Source organism: Lissotriton vulgaris, chromosome 2_1 (genome assembly GCF_964263255.1).
Source record: "Lissotriton vulgaris chromosome 2_1, aLisVul1.2, whole genome shotgun sequence".
Classification (NCBI taxonomy): domain Eukaryota; kingdom Metazoa; phylum Chordata; class Amphibia; order Caudata; family Salamandridae; genus Lissotriton; species Lissotriton vulgaris.
The window spans coordinates 1,058,748,632-1,058,775,256 of NC_141687.1; the positions used below are offsets into that span (position 1 = coordinate 1,058,748,632).

The 26,625-nt window shown below is 45.4% G+C and overlaps 1 protein-coding gene across 13 annotated transcripts in view; it reads right to left on the reverse strand.

The window, feature by feature from the left end:
• Positions 1-26,625, reverse strand: part of FMNL2 (formin like 2) — a 566,092-nt gene that overhangs the window by 174,398 nt on the left and 365,069 nt on the right. For all 13 annotated transcript variants that reach the window (XM_086956698.1, XM_086956700.1, XM_086956695.1 and 10 more), the window contains one exon: positions 10,964-11,116. In XM_086956698.1, the coding sequence (XP_086812824.1) occupies positions 10,964-11,116 (153 nt within the window). The remainder of the gene's footprint in view (positions 1-10,963; positions 11,117-26,625) is intronic.

The following is a 26,625-nucleotide window of genomic DNA, read 5'->3' on the forward strand; positions in this document are numbered from 1 at the left end:
TCAAAGCCACTAGGGTTGGTAGAGAGTCAGCCACATGACTGTTTTTTTTTTCTTACATCATCAACCTTAACCCAGAGAAAGAAATAACGAGGGGCAGAAATGGTGATAGGAGGGAGAAAAATATAGATAATATTGATAAACTGCAAGATCAAGACAGATAGGAAGTGTAGGGTCACTTGCAGGGACACATTTGCCCTGTTCGCATCAAAACCCATTGTTGCCTTGCTAGGCTATTGTTTGTACATATTTCTACTTTTGTTTTACCCACTGGAGAAATTTCTAGTACAGTTGTACCAAGCAATCCATTCCCTTGGTGGAGAGGAGGTGGTATAACGGCCAGTCCGGCTGACTTTAGAGATCGAGTCTAAGTGTCAGCTCAACATCCTATGACTCTGGGCGATTCACTTAATGTCCCGGTGCCTACTAAAATCCAATCCACACTACAGAACTCAACATCATGCCACAAAATTCCAATACAACCCACAAAATTCAGCTCCACATCATACACATCCACGCCACCCCAAAATATACGGATCAAAGACACTGTCATTTACAACGCTGATCGCTCAAATGCTAGCAAAATCAAGACCTATCGGCTTTGCCAATGCTTGTTTAGTGGTGGGAGTGATTGTGCGTGTGTCAAGTATCGTTTCTTTGAGTTGTGCTGGGGATATCTTGTGTGTGCCAGGAAGTGAAATGGTTGAATTACATTGAGTGTGCATGGGTGGGTGTATAGATAAAGCTTGTACTGCCTCTGCTTTTGATGTGGTACATGTCCTACGTGAATGTGTAAATAATCTTACGTTACTGATTGTACTGTATTATATTTGTGTTTGTGAACGGGCACTTGTGTTGCACCTTTTCTTTTTCTGGGGTATGCTTGCACTACTGCAGACCACCTTCTACCTGTTAGTAAGCTAGAAAAATCTTTTTCACTATAGAAAAGCTCAAACTACTGGCTTAGCCAATGGTGTATGTCGTTTACGATGTACAGCTCTATTTTTCTCACTATATCCACGTTTCTTTAACTAAACATTGCAATAAAAAGGCGTTGCATACAACATTCTGTAACCTCAGTGCAGCATTTCTACTTTAGATAATGCACATTAACTCAAATAGCCACACTTTAAAGCTGAACATTCAGCCTATGTTTTGGCAATTATCCTCTAATGTGATACCACAGTCAGAAGCTTGAGGGGTCTCCTAGAAGCCAGGGGAGGGAAACAGTGCACTGATTCTTCATAGTGCGGACCACTTGGTTGCATATTAACTGGAGCTTACTATTTGTCCACAAGAAAGTGTGGTTCTGCAGATCTTCCATCTACAGATGGAATTTCCTCCCTTTCTGATGCCACATCTTCATCAGGAGTGTGAAAGGCATGAGACATATAGAGCTCCTCTGCAACTATTATTTGAATATGTCAGAGTACCCAAATGCAATAATCGACGTCACTCATTAAACAAAGTGCTGAAAAAAAATTAACACCAGTGATGGTGGTACAGTCTATGTACTCACAGTCATTCACTACTATGAAACTGCATGAGTGGAAATCAATGACGGGACCAGCTAGGTAGAGAACAAAACCATAAGACATATTCTAACTTTGGTTGCTCCGATTTGGGACATTATTCTTTCTCGTAAGAAGAAAGGGTCTTTAGATTTGATCTACAGGTGGTTGGCAGCTCTGTATGTGGGAGACTGAAGTAGACATTCAGGGCAGTTAATGGGAGGAGCCCGAAGAAGATGAAAGGAGAGGGCATTAACCCAGAGTGGGTGGGAAAAGATGCTGGATGCGAAGCACAGCACAGGAAACCAAAGCTACTGTAAGCCAGGAAAATGTGGGGATTGAGTCAAGTCAAGTCATGAAATTTATATAGCGCACTACATACCCAGAGGGTTTCAAGGCGCTTAGGAAGGGGAGGAGGATTATTTGTCAAATATCCACGTTTTAAGCTGCTTTCTGAACGCTAGGTGATTCTGGGTGAGGCGAAGGTAAGCGGGGAGTGAGTTCCATGTTTTGGCAGCCAGGTATGAGAAGGATCTGCCTCTCATGGTGGTCTTGTTGATGCGAGGTACAGTGGCGAAGGCTTGGCTGGAAGAGCGAAGTTGGCGGGAGGGGGTGTAGAAGGACAGTCGAGAGTTGAGGCAATCTGGTCCGATGTCGTAGAGTGATTTGTGTGCGTGGGTAAGCAGTCGGAAAGTAATCCTCTTATTGACGGGTAGCCAGTGGAGGTCTTTAAGGTGACCAGAGATGTGTTCGTTGCGTGGGATGTCTAATATGAGCCTGGCTGAGGCGTTTTGGATTCGTTGTAGTTTCTTCTGGAGTTTAGCGGTGGTACCTGCGTAGAGGGTGTTTCCGTAGTCCAGTCGGCTCGTGACTAGAGCGTGGGTGACTGTTTTCCTTGTTTCGGTGGGGATCCAGCGAAATGTTTTTCTGAGCATGCGAAGAATGTTAAAGCAGGAGGAGGATACGGCGCTGACTTGTCTGTTCATTGAGAGTGAAGAATCCAGGATGACGCCAAGGTTCCGTGCGTGGTCTGTCGGGATGGGTGCATTTCCGAGGGCTTCCGGCCACCAGGAGTCGTCCCATGCAGAGGGGGAATTACCTAAGATGAGGACTTCTGTTTTGTCTGAGTTCAGTTTCAGACGGCTTTGTTTCATCCATTCGGCGACTTCTTTCATTCCTTCGTGTAGGTTAGTTTTGGCGGTGCTGGGGTCCTTGGTGAGAGATAGGATCAGTTGAGTGTCATCCGCGTAAGAGATGATGTTGAGGTTGTGTTGGTGGGCGATGGCCGCGAGGGGGCTCATGTATACGTTGAAGAGGGTGGGACTGAGTGAGGATCCTTGTGGTACGCCGCAGATGATTTCAGAGGCCTCAGACTTGAATGGTGGGAGGCGGACTCTCTGGGTTCTTCCGGTGAGGAACGAGGTGATCCATTCCAGTGCCTTTCCTTGGATTCCGATGTTTCTGAGGCGTTGTAAAAGGGTGCTGTGGCAGACTGTGTCGAAGGCTGCAGAGAGGTCGAGGAGGATGAGGGCGACTGTGTCTCCATTGTCCAGTAGAGTTCGAATGTCGTCTGTTGCTGCGATGAGGGCGGTCTCAGTGCTGTGTTTGGCTCGGAATCCAGATTGTGAGGGGTCGAGTGATTTGTTGGCTTCGAGGAAGGCGGCGAGCTGGTTGTTGACAGCTTTCTCGATGACTTTGGCCGGGAATGGAAGAAGCGAGATGGGGCGGTAGTTTTTGAGTTCGGTGGGGTCTGCTGTTGGTTTTTTCAGAAGGGCGGTGAGTTCAGCGTGTTTCCAGTCTTCTGGGAAGGTAGCGGAGTTGAAGGAGCAGTTGATGACGTCTCGGAGGTGCGGGGCTATGACGGAGTCTGCTTTGTTGAAGATGTGGTGAGGGCATGGGTCTGTGGGGGATCCAGAGTGGATGGAATTCATCAGGCGGATGGTGTCCTCAGTGGAGATTGGGTTCCAGGCGTTAAGGGTGTTAACGGGGGGGAAGATGGTCAGCTGATGGTAAGGTGGGTTGGCTTCCGGGTTGGTTGTCAAAGCTGTTGTGGATGTCAGCAATCTTGTTGTGGAAAAAAGAGGCTAGGGAATCGCAGAGGGTTTGAGAGGGGGTGATGTCGTTGGAGTTGGCCGAGGGGTTGGAAAATTCCTTGACGATGTTGAAAAGTTCCTTGCTGTTGTGGGCGTTGTTGTCAAGTCGATCCTTGAATGCTGTTTTCTTGGCTTTTCGGATCAGTTGGATTCAGAAAAGTTAGACATAGGAGTGGTAGAGAGTAGAACCATCACAAAACACCATGGAGATGCAAGGGGCGTAAAGGACTTCAACTTCAAGACACAGTGGCAAATTCGGAGTGACTAATATACCAGCGGCATGGATGCGGCGTGCCTAAAAAAAGATCAGTGACATATAACCAACTTTGATCATGGTTCTTTTACGTAAGAAAGGGCATGACTGGAAATATTTACAAACTAACCACAACCCACACATAACCGTCTTGTTCTTATAAATACTGTTGAATCATCATTTAAAAAACAGTCTGGTGTGATTAAGTTACAGGCCTTAATTGCGAGAAGTTGGCATTTTAGAAGGTTCAGTAGAGCCAATATTTCAGTTAGGCAATTGCACTGATGCAAAATGCCAGCTAAGCAACAACCCTTGTTCGAGGTAGCGTGTACAGAAAGAAGTCCGAGTGCGAGACTGTGCTTTTAGAGGGCTCTTAACAAAATGTAGATTATTGGTAAATAATAAAACCTGTAACACTATCCTTTCTATTGTCTGGCCAGAGACAGCTTTAGGCTTAGCAGTCTTACCAACCTAATCTTATTTTTATTTTGTAAACATTAAATATAAAATACATGTATAGACATACATAAAGGTGCTCAGCACTCTTAATCCATTGGTCTGCTCGATTTAAATTCATGTTGTCTAATTGTCTAACATATTACACCGGGTTTCTTGGGTTTCACATAAAAGATACTTCGTGAGATCTGCCACAGAATCAAGCTATGCCTTCGCCCGATCCCACAAGGTCTCTGACACAAACTGATGAAAACAACATCTTTTTGAGATTGGGATCTGCAACAAGTTAACTAGTTGTAATTCTTAAAGTAATTCGAATTGTCAGGAAAATGTAGTAAGAAGTACATAAGAAAGCAACACTCCTTTGAGAACATGGGGACCCAAGTAACGCAGACAGCTAGAGATTTTTGTTGGATGTTTGGAATTAGGTCAATTAATACACGAACACACATTGAAGAATGAGTTTTTTTTCTTGTAAGAATCCATTTTAATAGATATTTACAAATAAATGTAAATGTGTGCGAAAGTGGTGACAGATTCTGAAAGTATGAGGGGCATCCTGTTCCTCAATCGGAAAAGGAGTCAGATGTGTACCTGTGGAGCGTTCACAGGGCATAAATTCGTGATCAACATTGATGGCAGCAAAACCAAAAACAGATGCAAGCATCAGGGTATCCATACTTAGGATTTCGATGCTCAACAAAGCCTAGAGTACTAATCAAATTTTTCTCAGTATCATTTAAGCATTAGAGAATTCACATCACTCTCGATCCTGAGACTTCACGCATCATCTTTCATAATTATCTGGAAGGGCTAAGACCATTATTTGAGTAGTAAGAAGTTAACTTTAGATTGTTTTTTTCATTAACTTAATTTGTAGGAAGAATTTGTCCTGCTTCTGAATAAGTGGCTTTTGTTGCTTAACCTTTTGTACTTGAATTGAGCATTTACTGTTTTCATAATAAGTAAGTGTAGAAAGGAGCTGAATTGTCAGGGTATTCATGCTGACCCAAGGGTCGGTGAGAGAATTGCTATTTAATAAACTATGGTTGTGCTATCTAAAAAATCATGTGCACTTGGAATGTGATTTCTATTTAACTTAATACATTCTAGGAAGACCCTGAAATAGGTTTAGTGTCTACTTTTATGTACACTTTTATTCTGCATTTTGTTGTAAGGAGCCAATATTCGCTGCCATCAATCACTTGACTAAAAAAAGAACAAGTTACCTTCGGTAATGCCTTAACTGGTAGAGACTATCTAGCCGCAGATTCCTTTCTTTAGAATTATCCCCAAGAGTAGATAGGGAAATGTTTTCATGAGCAGTACCCCTGCGCGCCAGTAGGAGCTGTCAATCGGCTTCAAGGGGCATGTGCATTGCCGATATAGGCGCCACCCCAGTGCTCTGACGTCAGTTTCTTTTTCTGTCTTGCCATACCAGCAGAGCAGAGCCATGAAGAACATGGACCACTGGTGTAGAAAACTAAGGCTGTGAAAGAGGAAAGGAAGGATGGGTGGGTGGTTCGGAAAAAAAAGGAATATGTGGCCAGATAGAGACTCTACCAGATAAGGCGTTACTGAAGGAAAGTAACTCATTCATCTGATAGAGACTTCTAGCCACAGATTCCTTACCTTAGAATAGACACCCAAACAAGACCTCCCCGGAGGTTGATCTGCGAAACCATTTCATCCCAAAAAGTCCTGCAGGACCTAACAGGCAAATTGTCCGTCCCAACAAACCTTTGTGAACGAGTGCAAAGAAGCCCCTGCTGCTGCCTGGCAGATGTCCAGAACTCCGCGTGCTAATGCAGTGGTTTCAGCCTTGGCTCTGGTGGAATGTGCATGCAAGCTCTCAGGGGTTCCTTCTTGGTCAATGCGTAGCAGGTTTAATGCAGAGCACAGTCCATCAGGTGATGGGCCGCTACTGCATGGCCTTTCCCTTCTTTGCTCCAACATACCCCAAGAAGAGTTGATTGTCCACAGGAACTATAATGCACGGGCGGTAGAATGACAACGCTATTTTTGGTTCCAGCCAGTGAAGTCGCTCCTCTTCCAGAAAAGAGATGTGGTGGAGCATAAAAAGTAGGCAGAGTGATGGACTGGCGTACATGAAAGGGAATGACGACTTTCGGTAGAAAGGAAGCGGTTGTCCTTAGAACCAGCTTATCGGGGTATATGTTTAGGTATGAAGGCTTGGATGGCAAAGCCTGAAGTTCACTGACCCTCCGGGGAGATGTTATTGCCACCAGGATGCCATCTTGAGAGTAAGGAGCCTGAGTGGATATATGTGCAAGTGCTCAAAGGAAGCGCACATCAGGAAAATCAGGACAAGATTAAGGTCCCACTGAAGCATTCTAAAGGGAGAAGGAGAAAACCAATGTTGCAAACCTTTCAAGAACCTCTGCACAATAGAGGATTTGAAGAGGGATGGCTGGTTAGGCAACTGCAGAACGGCTGAGAAAGGAGAAAGATCACTTTTTAAGGTGCCTGGAGCAGAGTCTTGCCGGGCAAGGGAAAGAATAAAAAGAAGAACCTGAGCAAAGGGAGCAGAAAGGGTTCCATCTGCTTTTCTGCACACTATGTCACAAACTTGCCCCCACGGCAGGCGTATACAGTTTTGGTGGCGGGATGCCTGGCCGCCAGAATAACACCACAGACTTCAGGTGGAAGGTCGAAAGCTGTCAACTGTTGCCGCTCAAACTCCATGCAAGAAGGTAGAGCATTGACAGGTTTGGGTGGGGAACCCATCTCTGCTGCTGCGACAGAAGATCCTCCCGAAGGGGCAACCTGATTGGAGGACCGATGGCCATGCTTAACAGTTCAGGATACCAAACTTTCCGAGCTCAGTCAAAACCACAAGGATGACTTGGGCCCAGTCGTTCCTGATCTTCTTGAGAAATGTGGGCAGGAGTGGTATAGGTGGAAAGGTGTACAAGAGGCCTGAGCTCCACTCGAGACGAAAAGCATCTCAGAGCGAGAGCCGCATTAGAAACTTCAGTGTGCAGAACGGTTGACATTGCGTGTTCTCGACGGTGGCGAACAGTTCTAACCAAGGTTCTCCCCACTGCTGAAAAAGACCTTGTACCACCTCTGGATGGAGACACCATTTGTGATTCGCATGACATCTTAGGCTGAGTTCGTTCACCCTGGCATTCAGAGACATCACCAGTGTTGAACCACCAGGGAACTGCACTGACATTCTAGCCGTGTCCAGAGATGCAGGGCTTCTTGACAAAGGGTCCATAACCCCACCCCACCCTGTTTGTTGTAATACCACATAGCGCTTATGTTGTCAGTGAACGCCTGCACTAGTCTTCCCTTGATGGAGGATAATAAGGCTTTTATTGTCAGCCCAATAGCCTGGAGCTATGGAAGGTTGATGTGGAGTTTGGATTCTGCCTGTGACCATAGGCCTCTAATCTTCGTCTCTCCCAGATGGTCACCCCATCTCAGGAGGGACATCTGTCACCACTGTCAGATATGGTTGGGAAAGGGAGAGGGGTCTGCCACTGACCCAATCGTGGTTCGTTAATCACCACTGCAGATCTTTTGTAGTTCCCTCTAAGATCTGGTACATCCATCTCGGTCTGAGAGCTTCCCAAGAGGCCTAATCATAGGATGAAAAGGAGGTAGATGTTCCTTACAAGTTGCATAGACTAGTTTGATTTCTATACTGTCTGCGCGGGAGACCATTTTAAAAGACAGTCCGAAAGTCCATTATAGATGTTCTATAGACTGATGAAAGCCATTCAGAATGTGTGGGAGGAAAAACCTCAACCCATTTTTTGCATATTTCGCGCCTGGCCAAAAGAATAGCAAAGAAGAGAAAACTCCTAGCATGTCCAATTATTTCCGTTTGAATACCAAAGATCATTAGGCTTAAGGTGATATATACTGGCTTTCTTAAGATGGACGTAAGGGTGGAAGAGACCTTTTGCCAAAAGTCCAAGATGGCCGGGCAAGTCTGAAACATGTGTGAATCTGGGGCTCTTGCCATATTGCATTTCTTACATCTTGCCGGTAGATCGTTGGACATCTTCGAGAGTCTAGCAGGGGACAGGTATGCCATATGTGTTGTGAAATAATGATTTCTTCTCAGCCAAGCTGGCTTCACAACTGAGAACAAAGTGTTGTATGAAACCTGCCATAGCTCGGAGCAATCCCCCTCTATGATCGACTCTAACCATAATTTGCTGGCTAATCTGAAGTCTCCGTCTATTGCACTCTCAATTGCCCAATAGAATGAGGCTACCTCTTTCTTGCCATTTAATGTTGACGCTCCTTCGTCTCTTCAGCCGACAAATGAGGAAGTCGAAGAACTCTTCGATTTCTTTCTCTTCTTCTTGTGGTTAGACTTACCAGAGTGACCTGACGACTTCAAATGCGATTGAGATTTTGGCTTCGAGAGCAATCCAGAACCTTCCTCTCGATCGGAATTGAGACCATCGCTCATCAAGACACCAGGAACTTAAGGGATTACTCCATCAAGGCCGGGTTTGTGGCGTGGAAGTTGACATAGGTCGGTGACAGGCGACGCAGGTCTTAAAGCCAGCCTTTCTACAGGACATTCCTGCCACACCAGGAAAAAAGACTCTCAAAAACCTTTCAACAAACGTTGAAAAAAGCGCAGTCAAAAATTGACAGACTGGGTAGCTCTCTTCGGATCTGTGCTGACTGGAGCAGGAAGAAAAGAACTGACCTCATCATGCTGGGGTGGCGCCAATATAGCCAACACACACGTCATACACTGTGTGAACAATGCTGACAACGCCATGTGCAGCCAATCGAAAATACTTACTGGCACGCAGGGGTACTGCTCAGATAAATTCTGGATCCAATCTGACGTCTGGGGCTAATTCTATGGTAAGAAATTTGCAGCTAGAAGTCTCTATCAGATAACATGAATTAATTAATTTATAGAGTTTATTAATCTCACAAATCCAAAATAAACAGGTAATATCTGGCAAATGGACCAAAGTGTGGTAAAGATTAGTGGAAAGTGACAAGATGTGGAAAGGCCTGTGTACTAGGCATGAGAGAATAAAGTATATTTTTTATCTGATGAGGAGATGTGGGTGACTTGGGCCTTCTTAAGAAGGAGATCATGCGTTACGCTGGGGTTGTGGAACAGTCAAGAGATAAGCACTACTAGTTGTCACTGGTGCGAAGAGAATGCAGAGAAATGGCGATGACATGGACAGATAACGTGAATGTGTTAAAGATGAGATACCACACAACTTCGATGGAGAATTTAACAATTACTTGGAACCTGTTTTGATAGTAATTGTATCAGAAAGTAAGGAGTGATATATATTCCGGCAAGCACCAAAGGATGGTATACATGACTATTGATAACTATTAAATGGTTACATCTTAAGTAATCTGGACTCTATTCTAGAATAAAGTGGTCAATCGGCTTCAACAAAAGTATGTTCACAAATGGGTGCAGACTTAATATTTTTGGGAACTCGAATTTTCCCAGCAGTAAGACTGGTGAGGGGTGCAGGTTTTCTGAAATAGTATTTGAAATGTTTCTACATAACAAGGGAACCCAGAAGTCGTCCGGGACCTTGGATAAGCACTGTTTACAATACTATGTGGAACGTCATGACCTCTCCCAAAAATCCTATTTCCCTTGTGCAAAAATGTACATAGCATATATTTAAGCACAGAGGGAATGAAGCACAAAGTGCAAAAGTACATTTTTTCTCTTCTCCACAGGGATAAGATGTGTCCCTGTGAAGAAGGCCCTTCCCTTATACTGACACCAAACCTAAATGGGAGCCAGTTTTTGTAATCCTGGAAGGTTAGTTGCTCTTCCTTTCACTGGAGTAAATTTACAATCATATCTAGGGTGGGAAGGGTTCAGATCTGAGTATGTAAACGCCCACAAACATGTTTGTGGGCGTTCACAGACTTACAAGACAAGCCACGCCTTGTAACACCATATCCCAAAAATAGCATGGGGTTTACTTCTGCCAAGTACTCCGCACTCGTGGAAATAAAATCAGCAGTAGCACATCAATTTTTGTCTGCCAGGAATCTTTTTGTAGATTGATAGCAGGCACAAACAGAAGTATTTTTAGCCTTAAACACACTTTTGTGGCCAAAACTACATTTGTAGATCAGGGTCTTAGTAACCTACCAAGTACACACTGCAATATAAGTCTATTTTAGTAATTTACTAGGTCACAGTTGAGTTGGTTCATTAAAAGATTTTTTTAAAGAAAGGGGAGTATTACATATGTTCTCATATTTGTTCCTACCCTTTTCCTGTTCATCTTTGCTTGGTTAAGGCACATTTTCCATTCCCGTTTAAGCATAGCCCACAAATCCAAAAATATAAGCAGGAAAATGAATTAATTGCATAATCGAGGAAATGTTGAACCAATGCAGAATTCATTGTTTCCATGGTTGAAACCCACACATTGAAATCTAGCACTGTAATATGTTGTCTCTGTAGTCCTATAAAATGGAAACGGACAGGTTTTTCACATTCTTGGCGTAATACACAGCCCAGTATAATGAGTTTGTATTATTTTGTAGTCACACGGAAAAATGGAGCCAGTTGGTTATCACTACAAACTGGAGCCTGTGGAGTAGAACTCGTCATTTAGCTGTAATGATTAGTGCACATGCAAAATGTCCCTTACCGCAGTGTGGAATGCCTGCTGGAGCGGGATATGCTGTTGCCAACGGGGGATGGTAAGTTAGTTCCTCTATGCAGGTCTTCAATGGACCTACTCCAGGGTTTCGATTTATCCAGTGAGTTTTCCATATTATTCTCCAAGCAATCAAAGTCAAATCTGAAAGGAAACAGAAGAAATACTAAAAATTTGAGATCTGTGACAAACTGAAGTGTGCATCATTTCACTTTGTATCATGACTCACTCTTGCTGCCTTGATACCTTTTATCCAATTACTAAGGTCTTTTTTTCATTTGCAATATTGTACTACTAGTTTTGGCAACCAGCTGTGGCCAAAAGGAGAATATGACAAAAGGATACACTAACGGTGTGTGGAAATAATTTAGAAAGATTTTCGCATACACACTAGGCTGCTCCACCTTAATTCTGCTTTAATGAATTAAGAACCGATTTGTGCATTCGCTTTATTTTTTCCCATCTGAATGTGTCTAACAGGTCAACCTGACCGGAGTGCCAAGAAATATGCACAAGCATATGAATATAACTTTTATACATTCATTTTGCATTCCTTCCATGTATTGAATCGTAAAGCAAACATTTAGGTCTTCAATATGTTTGGGTTCTTTTTCATGTGTTTTAATACGTTTAATTTACAGAACAGCATTTATCAACACTATATTTTTCTATACCTGGTAGTACACTGTGCAGTGTGGAACTATACATATTACATCCAAACATTTAAATATATGGACATATATTTAAATATGCACATATAAATGTTTGCCGATTTGTACAAGGTCAATACTTTGTTAATGATGATGACTAGCGGGCATTGTTACAGTCCCATTCATCCCTCCATTTGGACATGAACTTCAACCTAGAGGTAGGCAACACAGCAACATCATATGCAGAGCTCTTGAGCGTGCCAAAATGAAAGCACGAGCCAAGCCACAGAAAGACTAGTATGTGGTTCGTTCTTCAAACAGCCCTCAGAGCCCAGTCGGCGCAATACCTTTGGCTCGAGCTTGGTACAATTCAATATAGGTGTGGAGAAAAGACAGAATTTTACCTTGTCCGCTGTTTAAACACAAGGAATAATGGAAGGAGTGTGACTGACAGCATTTGCTGGCCTCAACATTGCCATTATGAACTTGTACTGATCACAGACTTCCGCGAGTGCGAATTGAGTGCCACACCGCAGTATAGAATTATTTAACAGTGATTATGGTGTAGGCAGGGAAAATGTATACTGAAGCATCCTCTGTCAACATTCCCTCTTGTACATTTTCTCTCTACTCATTCCCAAGCCATAGGATGGACCTCTACTGCTGCTTATGGCCCCCATTGTAGCTGGCACAAAGGGGGATATGTAGTGTATATGTAACACTAACCGTGTGAGTGAGGAACAGAACGTGTTCGCATGCAACACATTTTGAGAGTTTGAAAATCTTATAGTGCTTGGAGGGCACATTAGCCAGGTAACGCATCCCAGGAGACATCTACAGTCTTTATTGATGATCAGGTGAATTCACACAAAGACACCAAATTTCTGGATGGACGATTCTTCCAATCCATTTCCAACTTGAATACAAAGGTCCTTTTGAGAGCTCTGAAAGATTCAGCACAACCCATCACAACAACCTTCAGGTAAGAAGGAATATGCTACTTACCAGTATGCATCTGTTCTTGGCATAGAGGGCTGCAGAGTGGTACATTATGAATAGATCGCCATCTGGTGTTGGGCTCGGATGATTGCACTTTGTTTTTCTCTTGGAGAGTCTTTTGTATCTTGGTGACTCCTCCCTTGGTTGGTAGTGCGCATGGGCATCGGCTCCATCCTTAGATTGTTTTGCCATAGTAGGGTTAGATGGAGTAGTGTAGTAGAATACAGATAAGAGTGCCCATGTAAGTGTATCTAAATAAGATAATGTTGGAACAGACACAGGTTTCCGGGGAGGCTGGGAGGGCATGTACCACTCTGCAGCCCTCTATGCCAAGAACAGATGCATACTGGTAAGTAGCATATTCCGTTCGAGGCATATGGGCTGCAGATGGTACATTATGAATAGACTATACAGCAGTTTTCTCCCTAGCGGTGGTCGCCCGTGTCTGTTGCAACTGTTTGAAACAATGTTTTTAATACTGCTTGTCCCACTCTAGCTTGTTGTGTTGTGTGCACATCTACACAATAGTGCTTTGTGAAGGTGTGCGGTGTAACCCAGGTAGCTGCTCTGCATATGTCATCTAGTGGAATGTTTCCCAGAAATGCCATAGATGCTCCTAGTTTACGTGTAGAGTGAGCTCTAGGAGGAACAGTTAATGTTCTCTTTGCCTTTAAGTAGCATATTTGAATGCATTTTACAATCCATCTGGCAATGCCCGCTTTGGAGATGGGATTGCCTTTATGTGTAGGAGAAAACGCAACAAATAGCTGTTTTGTCTTTCTGAAAGTTTGTGTTCTTTCTATATAGTACAATATGGCCCTTCTAACGTCCAGTGTATGTAGGGCTCTTTCCGCTACTGTTTGTGGTTTTGGAAAGAAAACCGGTAATTCCACTGACTGATTGATGTGGAATGCTGAAATAACCTTTGGTAAGAATTTTGGGTTTGTTCTAAGGACCACTTTATTTTGGTGTAGCTGCATAAATGGTTCCTGAATCGTAAAAGCCTGCAGTTCACTTACTCTTCTAAGTGACGTGATAGCTATGAGGAAGGCCACCTTCCATGTGAGGAATTGTATTTCACACCTATGCATAGGTTCAAATGGTGGCCCCATTAGTCTGGTAAGCACTATGTTGAGATTCCAGACTGGGGAAGGTGGTCTTCTTGGTGGAATGACTCTTTTGAGTCCTTCCATGAAAGCTTTAATTGCTGGTACTTTAAACAGTGACAGATGGTGCCTGTATTGTAGGTACGCCGCTATGGCTGCGAGATGAACTCTGATAGAGGTATATGCTAGGTTACATTGCTGTAGGTGTAATAAATAGCAAATGATTTGTTTAGTGGATGCGTCCAGAGGGTTGATGTGCTTACTGTTACAGTGTATAGCAAACCTCTTCCATTTTGCTGCATAGCATGCTCTGGTGGTAGGACGTCTTGCTTGTTTAATGATTTCCATGCATTCTGGTGGTAAATCTAAATACCCAAACTCTATGACCTCAGGAGCCAGATCGCTAGGTTCAGTTGTTTGGGATCTGGGTGCATTATTTCTCCATGGTTCTGTGTAAGATTCATGGGTAATAGCCTTACCTTTTGATGTGGTACTTGTGAGAGTTGTAGCAGCGTGGTGAACCACGGCTGTCTTGCCCACGTGGGTGCCACTAGTATCATTGTCATTGAGTGTTGCTGTAGTTTCCGAACCAGTAATGGAATTAGTGGTAGAGGAGGGAACGCGTAAGCAAATTTGTTGGACCAATTTATCCACAGTGCATTGCCCTGGGACCTTTGGTGTGGGTACCTGGATGCGAATTCTTTGCATTTTGCGTTCTGATGATTGGCAAACAGATCTATCTCTGGTTGCCCCCATTTTTGGAAGAATGGCTGTAGTATTTGGTCGTGCAGCTCCCATTCGTGTACTTGTTCTGACTGTCTGCTTAGGATGTCTGCTATTTGATTTTGAACTCCTGGTAGGTGTTCCGCTAACAGGTAGATCTTTTGAGGAATGGCCCATCTCCATATGTCCTGTGCTAGTCTGGACAGTTGGAGAGAGTGTGTGTCCCCCTGTTTTTGAATATAATACATTGCAGTCATGTTGTCTGTTCTGATCAGGACTGCTTTTCCTGCTATTTGTATTAGGAAAGCCTTTAGTGCTAGAAATATTGCTAATAGTTCTAGGTAGTTGATGTGCAGTTTCTTTTGCTGCACACTCCACTTCCCCTGTACTGTGTATCTGTCCATATGCGCTCCCCATCCGGAGAGCGATGCGTCCGCTGTTATTGTCACTTGTGGAATTGGCTCTAGGAACGACCGTCCCTTGGAAATGTTTTCTGTGTTCCACCACTTCAGAGAGCGATGCGTCCGGTCGTTTACCAACACCAGATCTGTAATCTGACCTTGAGCCTGATTCCACTGTGTCGCTAGACACTCTTGTAGTGGGCGCATTTGTAGTCTGGCATGTGGTATTAGCTGTATGCAGGAGGACATCATGCCTAATAGTTGCATAAACACTCGTGCTGGTAGTAAGTGTTGTGGTTGAAATCTTTGTATTAACCCGACCATTGTCTGTACTCTGATTGGGTTGGGGTATGCTATTGCCTTCTCTGTGTCTACTGTAGCCCCCAGGTATTGCTGAATCTGGTTTGGTTGCAGGTGTGATTTTTTGTAGTTCACCGTGAACCCTAGGTGGTGCAGCAATTGGATTGTCTTCTGTGTGTTGTGAAGACATTCTTCCTTTGACTTGGCCTTTATTAGCCAATCGTCCAAGTATGGGAAGACATGTATTTGTTGTCTTCTTAGGTGCGCTGCCACCACAGCTAGACATTTTGTGAAAACTCTTGGTGCTGTTGTGACACCGAACGGAAGGACTTTGAACTGATAGTGTTGTCCTTCTAACACAAACCTTAGGTATTTTCTGTGGGCTTTGTGAATTGGGATATGAAAGTAAGCGTCTTTTAGATCCAGTGTAGAAAGAAAGTCCCCTTTCTTCAGTAAAGGGAGTACTTGTTGGAGCGTGACCATGTGGAAATGCTCCGAATTTATGTAAGCATTGAGAGGTCTGAGGTCTAATATTGGTCTTAGGGACCCGTCCTTTTTGGGGATCAGGAAGTATAGAGAGTATACTCCTGTTCCCTGTAGATCTTTTGGGACCTTCTCTATTGCATGCTTTTGTAGAAGTGCTAGAACTTCTTCTCTTAACAATGTCAGATGATCTTGACTCATTGGACGCTGTTTGGGGGGGATGTTTGGTGGGGTAGCTGTGAGTTCTAGGCAATAACCATGTTGGATAATTTGTCTCACCCACTTGTCTGACGTGATGTTTTCCCAGACAGGTAGGAACTGTGATAGACGTCCCCCGACCGGTGTTATGTGGTCTGGGGGGAGTTCTATGAAGTCACTGTTTTGGTGTTGAGGCGTTGCGGTTGTTATTATTTCCGCGGCCTCTACCCTTATTGTTGTTACCTCTGTAACTGCCTCTTGAATTACCTCTGGGTGATGTTGGTGTGAAAGATGTGGATTGTTGATTTGTTCCTGTGTTCTTTGAGCCCCCTCTATAGGTGGATCTACGAAAGGAACCTCTGTGTGTTGGCTGTTGCAATGCTCCCATTGACTTAGCCGTTTCCGTATCTTTCTTCATTTTTTCTAATGTCTCGTCTGTGCTTGAACCAAACAATGTTTTCTGATCAAATGGTTTGTTCAATAGGGCTGTTTGTACTTCTTGTTTGAATCCTGAGATTCTAAGCCATGCATGCCTTCTTAGCATGACACTGGTGTTAATAGACCTTGCTGCAGTGTCTGCTGCGTCTAATGCACACTTAATGGAAGTATTGGTTATTATTTTACCTTCCTGTATTAATTGATCTGCCTTTTTCTGGTGTTCTTTTGGGAGATGTATGAGAAGTTTTTTTAACTCATCGTAATGTGCCCTGTCGTAACGTGCGAGTAGTGCTTGTGTATTGGCTATACGCCAGCTATTCGCTGCCTGTGATGCTACTCTTTTGCCTGATGCATCTATTAACTTCGACTCTTTATCTGGTGGAGGAGCCTCTCCTGTAGATAATGAGTTTGCTCTTTTACGAGCGTTTGAGACCACCAGCGAGTCTAGAGGTACATGCCCTCTAATAAATATTGGGTCCTTAGGAGCCGCTTTGTATTTTTTATCAATTCTGGGGTTTAACACCCTGGCTCTCACTGGGTTTTCGAATATTTCCTCTGTGTGACTAAGAAGACCCTTTAACATAGGAAGAGTACCTGATGTTCTCTGTGCATTAGGTAGAGTCTCTAACAAGAAATCCTCTATTTGAGGTTCTGTGTGCATATTTAGTTTGTGATATTTTGCTGCCCTATTAATGAGCTGCACAAACCCTGTGTTATCATCAGGTGGTGAAGGCTTTGAGGGATATAGCTCTGGGTCGTTGTCCTCATCTGACCCTACATCATAATTTTCCCATGGGTCCTCCTCATCTGGGATAGTTTTGTCATCCCCCTGAGGTTCTCCCTCCCCTAGATCACTGTCTACATCTGACTGAGGTGTAGCTGGTCTTGGTGTGGAAGGTATAGGAATATTTGGCCTATTGTGAGGAATAGGAGAAGAGGGTGTGACTCTAGGACGAGGAGAAGCAGGAGGAGTTATATTCTTCCCCATTGTTCTCTTTTTTGGAGGAAGAGGTTTATCTTCTGACTGTTCACTCTTTCTCTTCTTTGTGACCACTTTTCCAGTCTGTGGATCAATAAACAAGATCTTTTGTTTAGGATCTGTCTGTTGCTCCTGAATCGGTACCGAAGGTCCTGGTTCCGAGAGGTGCTTTTGTTTTTGATCGTCAGATCTTGTTGTTTTCGGCACCGAGTGTTTGCTCGATTCCGACTTTCTTGGTATCGAGTGTCTCTTGGGCGATAAGTCTTATTTGTGTTTCGACATGGAATGTCTCGATACCGAGCTTCCCTTTGCATGTAGCCTCGGTGTCGAAGTCGATGACGCCCTTTTCTCGGATCCGACATGGTGGGAGTCCGAGTGTTTCGGTTTCACTTTCGGTTTCGTTGCCGGGCCCGAGGGCGGGGCGTCGGAAACTTTTTTCAGCGGTTTGACCGGGCCCGAGGGCGGGGTCGTTACCGCACAGGGTCGGTTTTTCGGTATGGGGACGTCGTCACTCACGGTTTGTTGATCGATGAGTTCCTCGGTCTCCGACTGGTCCCCTTCCGACCCCGACTGTTCTTCTTCTTCTTCCTCGATTTGGTCGTCTCCGAACAACTCCGGGATCGCTTCCGCCTGCATTCTGGAAACCTCGTGTCTTCGAGCTCGACGATTTCTAATCGTTAGCTTAGAGGAGAATGCTGCGCAGGCTTCGCAGTCCCTGGATTCGTGTTCAGGCGATAGACAGAGGTTGCACACCTCGTGTAGGTCCTTGTGTGGGAACTTAGCACCACACTTTGGACATTTTTTGAATGGAGTCCTCTCCATGGACTCCGGGCTTGACTGCGTCGAGAAAGGCCTCTTGTTCTTCGACGTAGATCCAAGTTTTTCAATTCGATTTTTATTTGCTACGCGCCGGAATGGAAATGAACGCGTTCGATAACAATACCGTCGAATTGGAAAGGGAATACGCGCCGATAAATCACTTTCTTCCGAAGTTGATCTGGAGCGTCACGATCCTCATCCGAACCCGATGGCGGAAAAAAACAATCTAAGGATGGAGCCGATGCCCATGCGCACTACCAACCAAGGGAGGAGTCACCAAGATACAAAAGACTCTCCAAGAGAAAAACAAAGTGCAATCATCCGAGCCCAACACCAGATGGCGATCTATTCATAATGTACCATCTGCAGCCCATATGCCTCGAACAGCATCTTCCCTTATTCTGATGCTCCAGTACATTGAGCCATCATTGCATCCCTGAGACAGAGGACCAAGATGCTGCACTTTGGAACACAAGGGCACGAACAAGGCAGAACCACTTTTTTTTTTTTTTAAACCTTTATTTATGAAATGCACATTACACAGCGTCTGCCTACAACCCCTCAGGGCCGGCCGCTATGACACATATTGAAAGAATAAAGAAGGACAGTACACTTTTAAGGCGATCACTGAGCGCACATTATAGCGTGGAGCATAAAACCATACTAAAAGGATATTAAAGGTTTAATTTTATGATTTTGTCGAAGAAAAAAAAAAAAACCAAACACACAAACACATGGTATCATACTGGCAAGGGTCATAAGGGGGGGGGGGGAAGGGGAGAAGGAGTAAATATGGAAAGGAACGAATCTGGCAAGGGGGGGCGATCATGAAGGGAGAAAGGATACAGATGATATGGAAAACAGAAAACGGAACGCCAATCATGGGGAGGAGGGGACAGGTACATCGTAATCAAGTGGAGGGGAACAAATATCGCCACGGTATGAATTCCACTGTGCCCATACCCTGGACCATTTCCTGGGACGACCCCGTGCCTCATACACTGTCTTTTCTCGAAACATGCACCAGTCCATGTTATCTTTCCAGGCACTGAGCCGTGGTGGTCTGGCGGAGCCCCAGAGCTGAGCTATGTCCCTCTTGGCAACCATGTTGCCCAGAGTGACCCAGAACGTCTGAGCAGCAGTACAATCCGTAGGCTCCCACACATTGAGCAAGCAACGCCGTGCCTCAAGAAGGAGGGGGACTCCAGTGACACGTCCCATCACATCGTGCACTCTGGACCAGAAGGCCGAGACAAGCGGGCATTCCCATAGAACATGGAGAAAAGTACCATCCATACCACACCCACGCCTACACTGTCCATCCATCACAAGCCCCATTCGCACCAGTCGCATACCAGTTACATACACACGGTGGAGGATCTTTAGCTGGACAAAACGAAGCCGAGCCGGGATAGCCACCTCCTTAGGGGAAGAAACAGCCAACTGCCATTCCTCATCGTCTTGTTCAAGTCCGTCCGCTGTCCAGGAAGCACGAAGTTTCCCCAGCTGGTCAGCTCTGTTGTTAATGAGCTTCTTATATATTAAGGAAATCGTACTATCAGGGACGTGGCCGTCGAGGATACGATCCTCCAGCGGGGAGGATTGTGGAATATCAGTCCCGGGGGGAAAGGCGGAGGACAAGGCATGTTGAACCTGCATATACCGGAAATATTCCCTATCATCAAGCTGGTACTCCAGTTTCAGGGCTTCAAAGGATTTCACAGTGCCCCTGGCCCAAAGATCCTCCACTTTACTGATCCCAATCATGTCCCACCTGTCAAACCCTTTCGTCTGCCAAAGGTTGCCCAATCGATCCGAGTCATACAATGGGGTCATACGCGTCAGCTTGCCACTCCAGCCAGTAGCCACAGTTGCATCCCTCCAGGCCCGCACCGCGCACTTCGTAGGACCCGTAAGGAGACGGATTGGCGACTTCGAGTACAAAGCCCTATTAAAGTTGCCACCGGGCAGTAAAAATTGGTCCAGGGCAAAGGCAGGGGCGGGTTCCGATGAGTACGTTACGTGATTAATGGCGCTCAGGTGCGAGGCCCAGTGTAACGTCTGATATCTGGCAAAGCAATACCGCCGTCGTACCAGGGAAGGGTGAGCCTAGACAGTGCAATACGGGCACGACCGTCCCAGATCAATTGCCGCTGTAAACTTCCGATTTCGCGAAAGTAGCGAGCAGGGACCGGGTCGAAGAAATTCTGCAACGCATAGAGAAACCGGGGGAGCGACATCATTTTAAAAAGCGCCGCTCGGCCCAACGGAGACAAGGGCAATTCACGCCATCGCCTCACATCTTGTTTGAGACGGCGGAGCGGAGCATACAGATTCCGTTCATAACGCACCGCAGTAACCGTAGAGACATAAATTCCCAAATACTTAAAACCGTCATCCGCGACCAAAATTGGAAACCTACGAGGCAATGGCGGCAGAACCCAGGACGTAAACACAGGATTTGGTCCAGTTGATGACCAATCCGGAGTTCTTACCAAAGGATGTAAGAACGTCGAAGAGCACGTTCAAGGACTTTTGAGGGGAAGTGAAGTAAAGAAGGATGTCGTCGGCATACAGTGAGACGCGATCCTCTAGATCTGGCACCCACCGGATCCCTTTAATCGAGGGTTCCCACCGGAGCCACGCCGCAAGGGGTTCAAGTGCCAACGCAAATAGAAGCGGGGAAAGCGGACAGCCCTGACGGGTGCCGCGGCCCAACGGGAAGGGGTCAGAACTTCTGCCATTCACCACGACCTGAGCCAGCGGTTGTTCATAAAGAAGCCTGACCCATGCAATAAAGTTAGGGCCAAAGCCAAACTTGGAGAGGGCCGCCCAAAGATAAGGCTATTCAATGGTGTCAAAAGCCATCGTAGCGTCTAGGGAGGCCACCACCGCAGGCTCCGTGAGAGTTACAGCTCTCGCGAGAACACCATGAAGCCTACGCAGATTAAGGGCCGTGTTTCTATGCGGTATGAAGCCGGATTGATCCGGATGGATCAGGTCACAAATCACCGTCAACAACCGATTGGCCAGAACCTTGGCCAGGATTTTAGGTTCTGCAATAAGCAGGGAAATGGGGCGGTAGGAGGTACAGCGATCACGAGGCTTGCCATCCTTATAAATGACCACTATAGTAGCTAGGCGCTGTTCAAGCGGAAGGACTCCTGCCTCGAACGCGTCTAGAAACATGTTGCGCAGATGGGCGGCCATCTTGTCTGGACGAAGTTTGTAAAGCTCGATGGGCAAACCATTGGGCCCCATCGCCTTGCCCGATCGCAGAGATCTGATAGCAAGGGCAATCTCATCCACCGTAAAGGGAGCCTCCAGAGCCAGGCCCTCCTCCTCCGAGACACAGGGAAGAGCTATATCACGCAACAGCAATCGGGAATCAGCCTCATCACGATCACTTACCGGGGTATAAACCTTCCGGAAATGATCAACAAAACAGTCAACAACCTCACCGGGGTCAGACACACTTTCACCAGACTCGCGAACAATAACGGGCACAACGCGATTCGCTCTTTCAGCCTTATCCAGCCACGCAAGGAGTTTGCTAGCTTTGTCACCCACATCATACAGCCGGCCCAATTGATTTGCTCGCATCAACTTAGCCGCATCGGTAACACAAGCCCTGTAATCCGCCTGTTTCAGCTCCAAAGTGTGTAATAGCGCAGGCGTGTCATCCCCACCCAGCTCACTTTCAAGCGCTGTGATTTCAGTCTCGAGGGCCAGAACGGCCTCCCTCTTAGCCTTCCGTTCAGCAGCAATAAGAGACAGTGCGGATCCCCGAATGACCGTTTTAAAAGCCTCCCAGAGAACCGTAGGGGAGGTCACTGAACCCACGTTTTCATCAAAGTAACAGTCAATAGCCTTCACCAAGTCTGAGCGGAGCCGGGGGTTCCGAAAGTGCCAGGGGGGAACAGGGGGAACTCTGTTACCAAAAAGACCACCCACAGATATCTTAATCAGCAAGGGGGAATGGTCCGAGATACCCCGGGGGAGATGACGAACCTCCGGTACCAAGGATAGGGTAGAGGCCAGCATAAAGAAGTAGTCTATCCGAGAGAGGCTGCCATGCGCACCAGAGTGAAAGGTGTACTGCGTCTGGGTAGGGTGCAGCGAACGCCAAACATCCACCAGACCAAAAGTTTCAGTCATATCATTGAGCCACATCTGGGACTGCGGCAGAACTCTAGGGGGCAGTCGATCACATTCGCCAGACATCACGGAGTTAAAGTCTCCGCCCATGATCAGCAGACCATCAGGGAGACCAAGAAGGGTCTTGCCAAGATCGGCGTACGTGGTGGCCTGCAGCCCCGGTGGAATATACACAACCACTAACACAATTGGCTTTCCCTCCCATCTCCCGGAGACAGCAGCATACCGTCCCCGACCATCTAGGACAACATCATCAATCTCAAGGGCCAGGGAGGATTTAACCATTATACCCACTCCCGAGACCCGGAGGTGAAACCAGCGTGGGCGGCCAATCGGTAGCCCCGACGGTCAAGAGCCTTACAGGCATTACCTATCAAGTGGGTTTCTTGGAGGAACACGACATCAGGAACATGGCGCCTTATAAATTGTAACACAATACCGCGTTTAATCCTGTCACCCAGACCGTTGACGTTCCAAGAAAGAACCTGCATCTCACCCCCCCCCCCCCCCCAATTCCAGGAAGAACGACCCACCCCAACCCTCTCCCATAACCACAGATCAAGAATATTTGCAATCAGTAATATACCATGAAAAAAGAGAAATAATAAAAAACATAGAACACAACCAAGTCCCCACAAACCGCCCCCCAACCAAGAACCCGTTACAACGCCCCCCACCCTGCACCCCTGCTGACTAGAAAGCCACCCCAAACTGCAGTGTGCCTGTCGCCCCATCTGATCTACACAAAGAACCCCCCGAGGAGGAAGGGAGAAACCACCCGTACCCGCACCACCACGGCATAATCATAAAGCATACAATATAGGTTACTCTGTAAAGTTCATAGTCTCAAGTCGGACCACTGGGGGCCTACGTTAAACCGCAGAACCACTTTTTGAGGCAAATTCCTATCTCCAGATCTGACCTTGGTGAATCTCAAGGAGAACCTAGGTGCAGAGAAGCTAAAAAGTGAAGTGGTGCAGAATGAGCTGCTCTTGCTCTTGGAGGAGTCCCTTTCTGCAGGATGCGAAATGATTGCACCTAATAGGAACAATTTCTTATAGGGGTCAAAAGCAACTAGCAAGCAGTGCGCCATTCCATGGACCGATCTGGTTTCCACTACAAAAAAAAAAAATAATAATAAAAATGAAGAAATACACTGACAACAAAGTGTGCCCTTTCTCAAGTACTTGATCACACTAATGAAATATTTCTCAACAGATTTGAGCTCCAACTCCTGACTACTGCCAGACATGAAAGTATTTATTCTCTAGTATATATTCCACTTGTGTTTCTCAACTGGCATTAACTGTACAATTTATAGGTCAGGTCAAGTGAAGGTATTATCCTCTAAAGAAAATTCCCTGGGTGCAAGTGTCATTTGAATAGACCAAATGTGATTTACCTGATGTTCACATGGCCTATTTCCTTAGGGTGGAAGTTATCTAACAGGGGAAGCTAGATTGGAAAGGCGTTGCCAAAGTCCCACACAGCTATGTACACAGACTTGGAAATTGCAGGATGATCTCATGAGATACCGAGGCCTCTTGTCATCAGCCTGAATAAATGACCCAGGATAGGTAACACTACCACTGAGCACGTTAGCAGACACATTCACATTTTTTTTAAACATCATTCCTTTTGAGGTGGCTTTGCCTCCTTGCCACATTTCCAACTTTGGAATGATGATGTGTAGGAATCAGAAGATTGTGATACTGAGGACATTTAAGCCAGTATGGGTCCAGCCTTGCATGAGGATGCAGTTTCACAGCTCATACACTTAGGGAAGACCTCAGGGTACAGTCAGGCCATGTACAGGAGGATGCCATTTCCAGCTTGAATATTTAGGGACAGGTCCGTGGCATACACGTGTGTTTGCAGCGGGATGCAGAGTTGTGACTGATGAGACTGCAGTTTTGTTTCCAGCTGTGGTGGCACTTTCTTATGGAATGTCTTGTATGACTTGCACCAGGAGCATTACATGTGAGCAGCTTTTGACTGACCCTGCTCTAGATTATCAAGTCATTGATAAGCTGAATCTGGCTACAGCTATCCTTTGCACAATGTTACTTTACTGACTGAAAGCATTTATTTAAATTATGTTGCTTGTCGTCGAGACCCATGTAATCAATTTAAGAGTTCAATATAGGAACGTAACACCCCAAAAAAGTGGGACGGCTGTAGGAGCATGGAGCACATGAAAAGGAAAAGAGACAAGTTTCTATAACGTCAGTCTTTTTCGTTGACCTGAGTACCCTATTTGTTGATCTGTGTACCCCAATATTTGTGCTAGGCGAAGCAGTGCTTCACTTAGCACAATTAATGTACAGTTTTAAAAAAAGATTTTAAAAAATATTACTTTAGAGAGCAATTCACATTCGAGCCTTGTTTAAGACATGGTAAATAAATGCAGTGTTTCATGTGTCATTCCATTGCAGACTTCAGGGTTTGTATGTAGTGGGGGCATGAACATAATACATGAGCTCAGTTGACTAAAGGCCTAGTCAGCTAAAGCCACTTGTATATCAGTTTGGAGGTGAGGAGCATCAACTTTCATTGGAGGGGCTCTGGCCTTAGATCTGGCCGGCCCCCCCGCTGCCTGCCACTCATAGCGCCAGCCTCTGAAGCAAAACAGAAGGTTGGTTCCTGTACAGTTTCCATTACGTTACGATTTGAGGGTAAAGTGGGTTAGAGTCCAAGGCGCAAAACACAATGACGGAAGGGCCTGCTGTGACGGATTCGGTTACCAGCAGGGTAACTACCAAACGGAAGGCGGCGTCGCCCATCTCAGGGACATGGAAAGACCCTGGATGTGTGGGCCTTGTCGGACTGTGTTTTCCCCCTCACCCAGTGATGTAGTAAAGGCACCACTGACCTGAACGCAAGCAAGGAACCAGGACTAAAAAAAAATTGTAATCAGGACAAAAGGGCCCCTAACTCCTCCTGGCCCTGGTGCCACGGCACCTGCTGCACTACTGACAGCTATACCACTGCCTAGACCGTTGGCCAGTAAGATGCTGGCAGCTGAGCCAATGGATAGAGGTCAACCTTCAGGGGGTGGAAATGGTCTCCCATAAACAGTCACCGGAATAACCGACAGGAAATACCTTGCTGCCGCCTTTGAATGCATGGCTAAAAAAACATACTCAGTCGGCCAATGGGCCGCGCTGTTCCCTACTTCCTCTGAACTGTGCACTATTTGAAAGCTATCCTCATTATTTTGTTGCAGTGTGTGGACCAAACGCCACAGCGAGAGAGAGGCTGTCTAGCTGAGAACATTTATCGGCAGAGAAAAAAAATATAATAAAAAGGGCGCGCTCTCACTCTCTAAGTCTGCGTCTTCAAGCTCCTGGCACAGCACATCTACCGCCAATGCACTCTGCTTCTTGGCATCAAGGAAAGCTGACTTCATGCAATGGCGTCTTGCCCTGGGGCTATTTCAGATCAAAAGTGATTCTGCACAACTTTGTACTTAGCAAACAAAAAACATATTATGGAAACCAGCGAGCCATATGTTTAAGTACTTTTGTTTCTCTGGACACTGGGCGCCTTTAGAAGCCACGGGAACTGCGTCTGAAGTAATTCCACGCATCGGTGCCTGGCTGGTGGGGTTCAGGGTTGGGACTCGTGCACATGTATATTTATGTACGGTAAAAGAAAAAGGCAGGAGAGAGGTGTGCGCCTTTAAGTGTTAATAAAAATATGACCTTTCACTCCAAACCCAGAATAGCGCGAGTAAGTCACATTCACATTAAACTTGGGAATGTCACGTTTTCCCAGAACCTCAGGTGTAAGCAAAATATAACAGAGGCAATTTTGTGCTCGAACTCATTGTAGCATTGAGTGTTAATTGCAAATAAAAAATAGAAAGGAATGCAGATTATAGGGATTATAGGGGAAAACCACCAGCAGCAGGTAAAGTTATAGGCAATGGCTGAAAAAGGAAGTTCAAAGAAAATCAATGACTGAAAGGGGCGGACCCAAAGCACACTCTCCATATATTAGAAGTAAGACTCCCTGTTTGCCGTTTTTACGGAATTTTACAGATAAATACAGACAGAAAACAATGTGTTTTCTGCCTGCATTTATTTTTTAAACTGGATAAATATAGAAAATTGTGCTTCTTTTAAGTGACTTTCCGTGCTGTCTTTCATTAAGTATAGGCCAGCTGCTGAGCAGATGGACAGCATTGGAAATTCAAAAACGGGATGAAATTTCGTAAAATAGCAGCATATGTCAATATACACTTATGGTAAAATGCTAGTATTTACCAGTGAATTTACTGTGATGTAATATTTGGCAGCTTAATTAGCTAAAACACAACAGAAATCAAAGTATGAGTGAGCGTCTATCAGTTAAATAGATATGGAAATGTTCAGTTGTATAACTTTATTTATACGCA